Source organism: Oncorhynchus kisutch, linkage group LG17, assembly GCF_002021735.2.
Source record: "Oncorhynchus kisutch isolate 150728-3 linkage group LG17, Okis_V2, whole genome shotgun sequence".
Lineage (NCBI taxonomy): Eukaryota > Metazoa > Chordata > Actinopteri > Salmoniformes > Salmonidae > Oncorhynchus > Oncorhynchus kisutch.
In genome coordinates, this window is record NC_034190.2 from 23954090 (window position 1) to 23968455 (window position 14366).

The 14366-nt window shown below is 44.9% G+C and overlaps 1 protein-coding gene across 5 annotated transcripts in view; it reads left to right on the forward strand.

Annotated features, from left to right (window-relative positions):
• The window catches only part of LOC109907364 (PHD finger protein 14-like), a 114320-nt gene that overhangs the window by 25057 nt on the left and 74897 nt on the right, over positions 1–14366 (forward strand). For 2 of the 5 annotated variants that reach the window (XM_031793394.1, XM_020505291.2), the window contains exons 14-17: positions 3812–3918; positions 5545–5676; positions 9466–9628; positions 10143–10205. In XM_031793394.1, coding sequence (XP_031649254.1) covers positions 3812–3918; positions 5545–5676; positions 9466–9628; positions 10143–10205 — 465 coding nt within the window. The remainder of the gene's footprint in view (positions 1–3811; positions 3919–5544; positions 5677–9465; positions 9629–10142; positions 10206–14366) is intronic. The other 3 variants (XM_031793395.1, XM_031793396.1, XM_031793397.1) reach the window with 3 other exon arrangements.

Genomic DNA, 14366 nt, shown 5'->3' on the forward strand with positions numbered 1-14366 from the left:
CAGGGTAATGTACTGACACTGAAGAGATGAATAACCAGACAGGCTCTGTACTGTGAGAGAGGAGACAGCAGGGTAATGTACTGACACTGAAGAGATGAATAACCAGACAGGCTCTGTACTGTGAGAGGGGAAACAGCAGGGTATTGTACTGACACTGAAGAGATGAATAACCAGACAGGCTCTGTACTGTGAGAGAGGAGACAGCAGGGTAATGTACTGACACTGAAGAGATGAATAACCAGACAGGCTCTGTACTGTGAGAGGGGAGACAGCAGGGTAATGTACTGACACTGAAGAGATGAATAACCAGACAGGCTCTGTACTGTGAGAGAGGAGACAGCAGGGTAATGTACTGACACTGAAGAGATGAAGAGATGAATAACCAGACAGGCTCTGTACTGTGAGAGGGGAGACAGCAGGGTAATGTACTGACACTGAAGAGATGAATAACCAGACAGGCTCTGTGCTGTGAGAGAGGAGACAGCAGGGTAATGTACTGACACTGAAGAGATGAATAACCAGACAGGCTCTGTACTGTGAGAGAGGAGACAGCAGGGTAATGTACTGACACTGAAGAGATGAATAACCAGACAGGCTCTGTGCTGTGAGAGAGGAGACAGCAGGGTAATGTACTGACACTGAAGAGATGAATAACCAGACAGGCTCTGTGCTGTGAGAGGGGAGACAGCAGGGTAATGTACTGACACTGAAGAGATGAATAACCAGACAGGCTCTGTACTGTGAGAGGGGAGACAGCAGGGTAATGTACTGACACTGAAGAGATGAATAACCAGACAGGCTCTGTACTGTGAGAGGGGAGACAGCAGGGTAATGTACTGACACTGAAGAGATGAATAACCAGACAGGCTCTGTGCTGTGAGAGGGGAGACAGCAGGGTAATGTACTGACACTGAAGAGATGAATAACCAGACAGGCTCTGTACTGTGAGAGAGGAGACAGCAGGGTAATGTACTGTGAGAGGGGAGACAGCAGGGTAATGTACTGACACTGAAGAGATGAATAACCAGACAGGCTCTGTACTGTGAGAGGGGAGACAGCAGGGTAATGTACTGACACTGAAGAGATGAATAACCAGACAGGCTCTGTACTGTGAGAGGGGAGACAGCAGGGTAATGTACTGACACTGAAGAGATGAATAACCAGACAGGCTCTGTACTGTGAGAGAGGAGACAGCAGGGTAATGTACTGACACTGAAGAGATGAAGAGATGAATAACCAGACAGGCTCTGTACTGTGAGAGGGGAGACAGCAGGGTAATGTACTGACACTGAAGAGATGAATAACCAGACAGGCTCTGTGCTGTGAGAGAGGAGACAGCAGGGTAATGTACTGACACTGAAGAGATGAATAACCAGACAGGCTCTGTACTGTGAGAGAGGAGACAGCAGGGTAATGTACTGACACTGAAGAGATGAATAACCAGACAGGCTCTGTGCTGTGAGAGAGGAGACAGCAGGGTAATGTACTGACACTGAAGAGATGAATAACCAGACAGGCTCTGTGCTGTGAGAGGGGAGACAGCAGGGTAATGTACTGACACTGAAGAGATGAATAACCAGACAGGCTCTGTACTGTGAGAGGGGAGACAGCAGGGTAATGTACTGACACTGAAGAGATGAATAACCAGACAGGCTCTGTACTGTGAGAGGGGAGACAGCAGGGTAATGTACTGACACTGAAGAGATGAATAACCAGACAGGCTCTGTGCTGTGAGAGGGGAGACAGCAGGGTAATGTACTGACACTGAAGAGATGAATAACCAGACAGGCTCTGTACTGTGAGAGAGGAGACAGCAGGGTAATGTACTGACACTGAAGAGATGAATAACCAGACAGGCTCTGTGCTGTGAGAGGGGAGACAGCAGGGTAATGTACTGACACTGAAGAGATGAATAACCAGACAGGCTCTGTACTGTGAGAGAGGAGACAGCAGGGTAATGTACTGACACTGAAGAGATGAATAACCAGACAGGCTCTGTACTGTGAGAGGGGAGACAGCAGGGTAATGTACTGACACTGAAGAGATGAATAACCAGACAGGCTCTGTGCTGTGAGAGAGGAGACAGCAGGGTAATGTACTGACACTGACGCAGTCTCAGACAGCCTCTCTCACATGACACTATGGAAACGACAAGGTTTGTGTGAGGTGTGTGTGCGAGGTGTGTGTGTATCTGTGCGAGGTTTGCGTGTGTGTGTGAGGTGTGTGTTGTGCTGTGTTTAGGTGAGAATGAGAACTGAGGCGGAGAGGCCTGCAGAGAGCTGGTGTTCTGACAGGATGCTATAGCTGTACACAGACACCCCTCTGGTTACACCCAGTCTCTCTAAGGTTAGGGGGTAGTCCTAGATAAGACAATCATACAGTTGCCCGTAGACTGCATATGTAATCAGCCCTTTAGAAATCTACGTAAGCGGTTAAGTGAATGCATGATGCTTGATTAAAAGTGTGGCTTGCGATAGGGGTGCGATGGGGGCTGTCTTCAGATAAATGGATGGAGCGATATAACTAAAGGATGTGAAGAAAGAAAGACTGGAAGAAAAGAACCACGTGAATCTGCAACGACCTCCATACATCCCATAATTAGAAACGTAGAAAGGTTTAAGTGGCTACATCAGTCACGTCCCCGAGTTGCTTTGTCATCTATCTGATCCCTTTTCATTTCCTAGTTCCCCTGCTTCCGCCCGTCCCATCCCTTAAATGACCAGAAATGACTGCTGTCCGCAGCCCCAGCCCTCATCCCAGACACTGACTCAGTGTTGTCGTTGTGGGGGACGCCTCAGGGAGAGAGAGGTACTCTCTAAAAGTGAAGACATTGTGCAACTTAAAACACCTCGGTCACAGCTTTTTAACCATTGAGATACTTCATTAACATTGCCAGGCAGTGTTCCGTTTGGCACGGAGGTAAAGCATCCCATTTGAAATGCTGTGCACGTGTGTGTCGCACACCGAGACTCTTCCTTGAAGCGTGCCAATCAGCTGACCCTTCCCAGGGTGCCGTTTGTGTGTGTGCTGTGTTAGTGTGTGTGTGTGCTCGCCGCTCAGTCCCCCACTGCCTCAGAGCCTGTCTGACTCCCAGTATGAACCAGACAGATGGCCTGAGGCTGTGCTGGTTCTCACTCCCTGTCTCCAATTCTTATTTTAGCAGATACCTTCACACACATACACACACATCTCTTTGATATTAACTCTAACTGACAGGGGACTTCCCTCTATCAGTAGTGGAGGGATTTTTTACTCACTGAGCTATTGCACCAGGAGACTGTGGTCCACAATTAGTAGATAACACACTCCAGACAAACACACACACACCCTGGGGTCCTGTGGCCTTGGCCTCTCTCTCTTAGGTCCCCCTATAGGACCGGTCCCTGGGAGCCGAGGGCGGCGGCGTACTGAGCGTGCTCAGATTAGAACTGCCCAAGTGAGAAGCCTGTCTGTTTAGTGGCCCACCAGTTCCCCAGTAGCTCCCTAGCAGATCCGTTTTCTAATTAACCTGCGACAGACAGTAGCCACCATGCAGCCAAAGAGATGCTGGGGAGAAATAGACCCACATCCGACATATGTCGTGCTGTCTGTCTGTCTACTGACCAACAATAGGTTCCCACTCTCTCTCTCTCTCTCTCTCTCTCTCTCTCTCTCTCTCTCTCTCTCTCTCTCTCTCTCTCTCTCCCTCATCCCTCTGTCCCGCTCCCTCCTCTCTGTGGACACCTTTGACCTCTCTGTCCTTCACTGCTTCTCTCTGATGTCTTAACTACTCCTTTGAGTTGATTGTGGGACGTGCCTCTCTCCGTGACAGAAACTGAACTCCCCGTCGGTCCTGAAAGCCCCTAAAGAGAGAAAGCCCAGCAAGAAGGAGGGAGGAGCTCCTGGGAAGTCCTCCAACCTACCAGCTGTCCTCTACAGGTAAACAAACAAACACACAAACATTCAAACAACAGGCATTACAAACAAGTAAAAGTCTCATATTGAGTGGCTGGGCAATCAGAGAGGTCCCAGTATTCAACCCTGGGGCACTCCAACACTCTACAACCATCACTATTCCTAAGGAGTATGTATTATCATACCTGTTTTCTTTATATGCTCTTTATATCTAGCTTCTCATCTGAGAACTATCCACTTAGAGTTGATTTTGATGTATTTCCTGTATGTACAGGAAATAGACAGTTTGGACACAGATACTCACTCAAGGGTTTTATTTATTTGTACTATTTTCTACATTGTAGAATAATAGTGAAGACATAAACACATATGGAGTCATGTTGTAACCAAAAAAGTGTTAAACAAATCAAATTGAGATTTTACATTCTTCAAAGTAGCCACCCTTGATGACAGCTTTGCACACTCTTGGCATTCTCTCAAACAGCTTCATGAGGAATGCTTTTCCAACAGTCTTGAAGGAGTTCCCACATATGCTGAGCACTTGTTGGCTGCTTTTCCTTCACTCTGTGGCCCAACTCATCCCAAACCATCTCAATTGGGTTGAGGTCGGATGATTGTGGAGGCCTTCTTGGTCAAATAGCCCTTACACAGCCTGGAGGTGTGTTGGGTCATTGTCCTGTTGAAAAACAAATGATAGTCCCACTAAGTGAAAACCAGATGGATGGCTTATCACTGCAGAATGCTGTGGTAGCCATGCTGGTTAAGTGTGCCTTGAATTCTAAATAAATCTCAGGTAATATCACCAGAAAAGCACCATCACACCTCGTCCTTCATACTGTACTTCACGGTGGGGACCACACATGCAGAGATCATCCATTCACCTACTCTACGTCTCAAAAAGACACGGCGGTTGGAACCAGAAATCTCATCAGACCAAAGGACAGATTTCCACTGGTCTACTGTCCATTGCTCGTGTTTCCTGCCCCAAGAAAGTATCTTCTTCTTATTGGTGTCCTTTAGTAGTGGTTTCTTTGCAGCAATTCTACCATGAAGGCCTGATTCATGCAGTCTCTGAACAGTTGATGTTGAGATGTGTCTGTTACTTGAACTCTGTGAAGCATTTATTTGGGGTGCAATCTGAGGTGCAGTTAACTCTAATGAACTTATCTTCTGCAGCAGAGGTAACTCTGGGTCTTCCTTTCCTGTGGCGGTCCTCATGAGAGCCAGTTTCATTATAGAGCTTGATGGTTTTTGCGACTGCACTTTCCAGATTGGCTTACATTCATGTCTTAAGGTAATGATGGACTGTCGTTTGTCTTTGCTTATTTGAGCTGTTCATGCCATAATATGGACTTGGTATTTTACTAAATAGGGCTATCTTCTGTATACCCCTACCTTGTCACAACACAACTGATTGACTCAAACACATTAAGAAGGAAATTCCACAAATTAACTTTTAACAAGGAACACCTGTTAATTGAAATGCATTCCAGGTGATTGCCTCATGAAGCTGGTTGAGAGAATGCCAAGAGTGTGCAAAACTGTCATCAAGGCAAAGAATAGTTACTTTGAAGAATCTAAAATATTAAAAATATAAAGATTTTTTTAACACTTTTGACTGGTACTGTATGTGTGTGTGTTCCTATTTAGCTGTGGGATCTGTAAGAAAAACCAGGACCAGCATCTCCTGCTCCTGTGTGACACCTGCAAGCTCTACTACCATCTGGGCTGTCTGGAGCCTCCGCTGACACGCATGCCCAAGAAGACCAAGAACAGCTACTGGTGAGGGAGGGAGAGAGCGAGAGACTGAGGGAGGTAGATGGGGAAGAAAGAGAGGGACTGGGGGAAGTGGATGGGGAAGAAAGAGAGGGACTGGGGGAGGTAGATGGGGAAGAAAGAGAGGGACTGGGGAAGTGGATGGGGAAGAAAGAGAGGGACTGGGGGAAGTGGATGGGGAAGAAAGAGAGGGACTGGGGGAGGTAGATGGGGAAGAAAGAGAGGGACTGGGGGAAGTGGATGGGGAAGAAAGAGAGAGACTGAGGGAGGTAGATGGGGAAGAAAGAGAGGGACTGGGGGAAGTGGATGGGGAAGAAGGAGAGGGACTGGGGGAGGTAGATGGGGAAGAAAGAGAGGGACTGGGGGAAGTGGATGGGGAAGAAAGAGAGAGACTGAGGGAGGTAGATGGGGAAGAAAGAGAGGGACTGGGGGAAGTGGATGGGGAAGAAAGAGAGGGACTGGGGGAAGTGGATGGGGAAGAAAGAGAGGGACTGGGGGAAGTGGATGGGGAAGAAAGAGAGGGACTGGGGGAAGTGGATGGGGAAGAAAGAGAGGGACTGGGGGAAGTGGATGGGGAAGAAAGAGAGGGACTGGGGGAAGTGGATGGGGAAGAAAGAGAGGGACTGGGGGAAGTGGATGGGGAAGAAAGAGAGGGACTGGGGGAAGTGGATGGGGAAGAAAGAGAGGGACTGGGGAAGTGGATGGGGAAGAAAGAGGGACTGGGGAAGTGGATGGGGAAGAAAGAGAGGGACTGGGGGAAGTGGATGGGGAAGAAAGAGAGGGGAAGAAGAAGAGGGGGGGATGGGGAAGAGAGAGAGAGAACATGTGAATGGGTGCTAGAGGACTCGGTGGTACATCGAGTTGCCAAAGTTGGATCAAGTGCTGTCCATAGCACAAACACACAACCCATCGCAATGACATTCTGCACTGTAAATCTGGTATGACATTGTTTTACCATTTTTGTATAAAAACATGTCATTTAAGCAATAAGGCATGAGAATCCGGGGATTATTGTGTGATAATTCCCGATTTAGGGCAGTTCTTAGGACCGAGATGAAGCCAAGAGCTGTGAACAGCCCTTAGGAGGGAGTTATCACACAATAATCTCCCGGTTAGAGGGCCTTATTGCTTTTATAGAACACTTGTCAACATATTTATACAGATATTAATGAAATGTTTTCTTTAAAAACATTATTTTAACGAATACATCTGTTTTTGCATTCTGAAGTTGCTACCGAAGCTGGCTGGTCGTTAGATCTTCTCTCATGTTTGACCCAGTCATTAGTTCTAATCATTCTATTCATTTGACGTGGCTACGCTAAACAAATCATTGGCTTGTAGCTAGCTAGCAAAGATTCAATGATGATGACACAAGAACTTCAATAAATGATTTTAAAAATATCCAATTGTCCTACGTAGGCAACAACTATCATGGTTGGCGAGTCCCAACTAACCAAGCTAGTTGGTGATGTTAATAGTGACTTCGATGGAAGGACTGTCCGTGGACCTGGCGCTGGTTGGTGACAGCCAGTGCTTGCCTCTTCTTTGGCGGGGAATGGGACGCTCACGTCTTTGCCAGCTAAAATGGCACTCCAGCACTTTCTGTTCTCCATGTTAGAGGCTGCCAATAACTCTTGAGTGAGCTCTCACATCGATGGCCACTCACAGCCATTATTTCCCATGCCTCCAGGCCCGCATTGGATAACTTTTGCATTCTGTTCATCCGATGATGCTACGCTAAACAAATCATTGGCATGTAGCTAGCTAGCAGAGATTCAATGATGATGAGAGACAAGAACTTCAATATATCAAATAGGCCGACACAGGTCGCGCTGCGTTGGTTAATGAATTCATGGAATTCTGTGTTTACGGTTTCCATGGTGAATTATTAGTTTTCCCAACTGTTGCAAACCAATTAGTAGCATGGGAAAATAATGTGTAGATGCTTTCTTCCCCGAGGGAGATGAAGTTTAGGAATTTCCTGTCTGGGCTGCGGGACAGTGGATTGATGAGATTAACACGTCATGGTATTTTGCGAAGGTTGTCCCACAACTCCCGCATATCAACCAATCAGGATCCAAACAACAGCTTCTATCTCAAGGCCATCAGACTGTTAAACAGCCACCACTAACATTGAGTGGCTGCTGCCAACACACTGACTCAACTCCAGCCGCTTTAATAATGGGAATTTATGTAAAATATATCACTAGCCACTTTAAACAATGCTACCTAATATAAGGTTTACATACCCTACATTATTCATCTCATATGTATACGTATATACTGTACTCTATATCATCTACTGCATCCTTATGTAATACATGTATCACTAGCCACTTTAACTATGCCACTTGGTTTATATACTCATCTCATATGTATATACTGCACTCAATACCATCTACTGTATCTTGCCTATGCCGCTCTGTACCATCACTCACTCATATATCTTTATGTACATATTCTTTATCCCCTTACACTTGTGTCTATAAGGTAGTAGTTTTGGAATTGTTAGCTAGATTACTTGTTGGTTATTACTGCATTGTCGGAACTAGAAGCACAAGCATTTCGCTACACTCGCACTAACATCTGCTAACCATGTGTATGTGACAAATAAGATTTGATTTGATTTGATAATAACTTGTAGTAGGAGATGCATTAATGTCCACCATTTATTTCTTTATATTTAGTGTGACATTTCAGCTTACTCAGTGGCAGTAGATTTATCAGATAGAGAATGCAGAGATGGTGGAAATGTCCCACTTCACACAGAGCTAGATGTCCTTATCTGGATAGATAGATAGAGGAGCTCTTTTGTGTATCTGTCTCAATAGTTTCAATAGTATTCCATCTCTGTCGCTTAGTGAGATACTTCCACAGTGAGTTATCTCCATAGAGCAGCTAGTCTAATCTTTTTACTTCCGAAGTGAAGGAGGATGGGGGATTGTAGTGTGTGTACATGCGTTTGCATATACGTGTGTGTGTGTGTGTGTGTGTGTGTGTGTGTGTGTGCGCGCGCATATGCACATCTTAAATGTGTGTATTGTTTGTTTCTGTGGCACCTCAACCTGCACGTTCCTCGTGTCTGTGATTGGGAGTAATTCATTTAACCATGAAAAAGAGAGGGTGGTGGCGTTCTGCTCCAGCGGGCAGAAATTAGAAAGCATTTGGATGGATGAAATTGTGTGGAGCTGAGGCCAAGTCATAGCCTACCTTATTATCAGGATCTGCACGGCAGGAATCTCACAGAGGCAGAAAGGAAGGTGCAGACTGGGCTTCTCAGTCAGAATCAGAAACACATACAGGATCCACAAGTTCACTTTGTCTTCACTTATAATACTGGTATTAACTTTGTCTAACTTATAATACTGATAGAAACACATGTCACAGTCTTACGCTTTGCCTGGGTCAGCAGAAACCCCTTTCCTCAAATCCGGTGTCGGACCTCGAGGCTCAGATTTCAGTGCTTTGGGAAACCAGTATTTTTCGAACAAATCATATTATTTTCATAAATTTCAACACAGACATTACAGAACAAAGTCTTAGTGCCAGTGTTTTGTTTTTCTCCCCATAATTAGCAGCATATAGGTCCTGTTGTTCAGACATGGATAGTAATATGAGAGAAAGGCTTCCCAAACCTATTTTCCATGCATAAGATGGTCACAGATAGTAAAATCAATACACCTGCATAGGAGAGAACAGTTTCTGGGCCCTGAAACATCTATTTCTTACTCTCTCTCTCCCTTTCTTTTTATCTCTCCCTCCCTCCTATCTCTCTACCTCCCTCCATCTCCTCAGGCAATGTTCAGAGTGTGACCAGGCCAGTAGCGATGATGCCGACATTGCCATGGAGACCCTTCCCGACGGCACCAAAAGGTCTCGGAGACAGATTAAAGGACCAATCAAATTCATCCCTCAGGAGATGTCCCCAGAGCCCAAGAAACGAGATGTGAGGGGCACGGTGTGTAATAACACACACTTAAAAAAAATATATATATATTATTTACAGTGCCTTCAGGAAGTATTCACACCCCTTCACTTTTACACATTTTGTTGTTACAAAGTGTAATTAAAATAGATTTAATTGTCATTTCTTGGTCAACGATCGAGAGAAAATACTCTGTCAAATACTGTTTTATTTTTATTTTTTATTAATGGAAAATAAAACACTAATATAGTTTGATTAGATAAGTATTCAACCCCTTGAGTCAATACATGTTAGAATCATCTTTGGCAGCGATTATAGCTGTGAGTCTTCCTGGGTGTGTCTCTAAGAGCTGTGCAAACCTAGATGGTAGAATATTTTTTTAATTCTTCAAGCTCTGTCAAGTTGGTTGTTGATCATTGCTAGACATTTTCTAGTCTTGCCATAGATTTTCAAGCCAATTTAAGTCAAAACTGTAACTAAGCCACTAGGAAACATTCAATGTCGTCTTGGTAAGTAACTCCAGTGTATATTTGGCCTTGCGTTTTAGGTTATTGTCCTGCTGAATGGTGGATTTGTCTCCCAGTGTCTATTGGAAAGCAGACTGAACCAGGTATTCAATGTCTGCTTTTTTATTCAAGTTTCTTTCCATATTCCTTGTGAGGCATGTAAAACCTCCCTGGTCTTTGTCATTGAATCTGTGCTTGAAATTCACTGCTCGACAGAAGGACCTTAGATTTGTATTTGCGCGGTACAGAGATGGGGTAGTCATTAAGTAATCATGTTAAAAACTGTTATTGCCCACAAATACCCCATGCAACTTATTATGTGACTTGTTAAGCACATTTTTACTCCTGAAGTTCATTAGGCTTGTCATAACAAAGGGTTTGAATATTTATTTACTTAAGACATTTCAGCTTGACTTTTTTTAATGAATTTGTAAAAATTTATAAAAACATAATTCCACTTTGACATTATGGGGTGTTGTGTGTAGATTAGTGACACAAAATCAAAATGTAATCCATTTTAAATTAGTGCTGTAACACAACAAAATGTGGACAAAGTCAAGGGGTGTGAATACTTTCTGAAGGCACTGTATTATTATAAAAAAATATTATTTTGTTTGCACAAGCCCGTATAATTGCTAAAAGCATGTTAGTAGATACCCATAGACTTTCAGTCATTGTGCTAACGCTAGTTAGCATTTGTTTGTGAAATGACCTCTAACTTCCTTCATACTGGACACAGAGACATACACATTGTATCCAGAAGGTCATCTGACTCGGGAAGTAGATAAAGGCATTAATCCTGGGTTTTAAATGCCTCCACTTTGCTAGTTTAGGGGTTGATTGGGTTGATATTTCTGGGGTAGCCATCTACTATATAATCCTGATTTGGAGAAACAGACAGTAATCTGTTAACCTATACCTGGGGTTAAATGTACTCCATCATAGGATGTGTATATCCGGCCAGATTAACAGAGCCCAACAGATATACCAGGCCTAACTGAACCCAACAGATTTGTCAGACTAATAGAGCCCAACAGATAGCCCAGGCCAGACTAACAGAGCCCAACAGATAGATAGCCCAGGCCAGACTAACAGATAGATATACCAGTTCAGACCAACTGAACCCAACAGATTTGTCAGACTAATAGAGCCCAACAGATAGCCCAGGCCAGACTAATAGAGCCCAACAGATATAGATCATAACAGGCCAGACTCACGGGCTAATGGCTGGCCATTCAGCACACATAGGTAACGCTGCTGTACTAAACAGGATTGCTAGTGGACATGCCAGTAAACTAGAGCTGGTGGATCCAAACACACACTTCCTCTGGTGTTCATCCCCAAACACCCCCTGCTGGCTCATTGTTTCAGGTCCGCCATCAGATTCAAACTGATCCAAATGGACGGAACTATTTCCAATCTAAAATCATGTAAGAGGAAGTTGGAATATTAACAAAGGGGGGAATCAAACATCTCCTTGTTGTTCCTGACACGAGCGAACAAATGATGGAGCCGGGTTGTATGTTTTTTTTTAAAGGAGGAAGAAAAATCAACAACATATTTAAACAGATTGTGAAAACAATTCCATCTGTTGCCTTTGGCTCCTCTGCCACCACTTGGCAGATGGAGCGTGTATCATTAGAAATGCTAACTGCTAAATGCTAGAACCACAGCTACTTGGCTCCTTCACTTCAGCCCTCCCTCCTTCCACTAGCTCCCTCCCTCTCTTCCTTCCTCGCTCCCTTCTAAGCCACTTCTGCCTGCCTGCGACGGGTGAGCGGGTGGCACCACCTTACAAAGGGCCCAGAGTATGAGTTTATTTAACTGTTTGGTTTCTATAGTGGTTGACTCCATTAAGGTAATCTATGATTGGCCAGGGAAAGATCAACACATCCAATGCGGAGTTCAGTGCAATGCAGACTAAGGTTAAAAATAAATAAGGTATATAAGGTAAAGTGTGCAAACACACACACACACACACACACAGCATACCTAATCAGGGTCTCTGTTCAGGTGAGGAAATTAAAACTGGGGCAGTTTGTACGACTGAGCTAAATCAATCTTTTAATTAAGTACATCATTGCATCTTTAACAGCCATGAATCATGTCACAGCACCATGCAGGATTAGAGAAGTTAACGGAGCAGAGGACCCAGCAGTAACTAGATGTAGTAACTTCATTCTCATCATCATTCTCACTAGACTAATGGCATATGTTCATACAGGATGTTCCTGTGTAATCATGGAGGGGTGTTGCAGCAGGGCCATGTTTAATCACCACCCCATTACACACACTGTCACACAGAAGATTCTAGAAGAAGAAGCAATGACAACCAAGCCTCCTTGAAAATGCAGGATGGTTTTGGTCTGCAATTATTCTTTTTCGAGATAATAATAAGACATCTTGGCAGTAGATTCTACTAGAAGAAGCAAATACCAAGCTTCCTTGAAAATTAGTTACAGTTTGGGTCCAGGAACTGATGGTTCTGAGTAATCATTCAATGAGTGTTGAAAGTAGTGATGCGTTATGGAGTATAGCTGTCAGGCGGTGTGTAGGATGTCTAACAGATATCCTCCACACTCTGTGACCTTGAGGGCACATGTTGAGTTAGAAGAGGGCACTACCCTGCAGTAGGCAGTGTACTCAGTCAGCAGGTCCTGAACAAGGGCCAGAGGAGGCTGAGCTGCACCACAGAGTGGCAGTGGGCCATCTTACCCCTGTGGCCCTGCACACACATACACACACTCCAACACTCGTCCCCATGCAGGGGCCAGCGGGAGGTCGATTAGCCAGCCCCGATAAATTGAAACAGGGCTTTAGAGCGGTGCCAGCGCTAGGGTGCCCTGGTAAAAGCATTAAAAATGCAAAGCAGGGCCCTTTCAGCAGCTGCCCTCGCATTTGAAGATAAATGCAGCATTGAAGCTCCTCGACTGGAGCGGACGCGGCGAGAGGAAATCAGAAAAAGCTGGCTTAATCCCTGAGTACTTCCAGCAGCAGGGTCCTCAGGCCAACGTACTTCTGGGCACTCTGCTTTAGACGCGCTAACAGAAAAACTCATTAACCCAGACTCACCGCCACAGCACTCTACACCACCTCCCTCTACACCACCTTCCTCTCTCCATCCTCCCTTCACCACCTCCTCCCACTCCCCTCTATCCCTCCTGCCTTTCTCCATCCCTCTCTGACAGAACATACAGAGAGCGAAAACCTCCAGAAGGAGTAGAAGACGTCTATGGTTGTTTGTTATTTATTTTTGATATACTTTTTTTGTATTAAGGAATAGCAGGGTGTTTTTGGGTGTTATCTAAGATGGCGACAGCCAGCCAGCCAACCAGACAGACGCTGGGCTATTCTCTGACTCTTGCCAGGCAGTGAGTGGCCACAGAGAATGAGTGTTCCTCAGGCTTTCTCCTTCCAGGTGTGGAGGGGGTTGGTTATTGACAGTCTAAAAACAAAAGACTGGGGGGAAATAAAATGGAAGAGGACTGGAGAGTGTTTTTCTCCCTTCTTCTCTGATGAATATCTGTTGTGTTTTTTTCGGGGAGCTGAGACTGGGAGGGAGAATAAGGAGGCGGGGGGGAAGCAGGGCTGGGGTGGTATATCGGAGGAGGATCAGGGTATGGTGGCTGTAGATAAGTGGGTTCCATGAAGAGGTGGAGGGAGAAAGGGAGTGAGGGAGGGAGCAGCCATATCGCCACAGCTCCTTCTCTCCCTTCTCTCTCTCTATCGCTCTGTCTATCCCACCCCTCTCTTTCTCACTCTCTCTCGTGCAGTTGAATAGAACCTAGTCCACAGACAGCACTGTGTGGCTCTCTTGTCTTGTATGTCCAGAGGTAAAACAAAACACCAGCCTCACTGGGCAGTAGAGGATTAAATACAGGACAAACAAACAAAACATGTATTTGGAAACAGTTTATTCTTTCTGTTGTATTGTAGCAAAAGGCAGAGACCACAGTGGGTTTTCTTTGTTTGACAATTTGATTAATCAGCTGAGGGAGCAGATGGAGTCATAAACAAACTTCCACTGGCTCCAGAATCTTTTCGAGAACAGGAAAGCTACAAATAAAGTTAGATTTTTCTGATGCTGCTAATAGCTTGTGGAGCATATCTCTAATTAAGTCAAATTATTATTTTGACAGATTCTCACAGACAAAATACCAAAAACTAAAGATTTGCCTGACCACTCAACAACTCAAAGTAGAGAAATATTGCGACCTTGTTGTGACCTTGTGCCTTGCATGGCTAGCTGATAACCTTTCACAAGG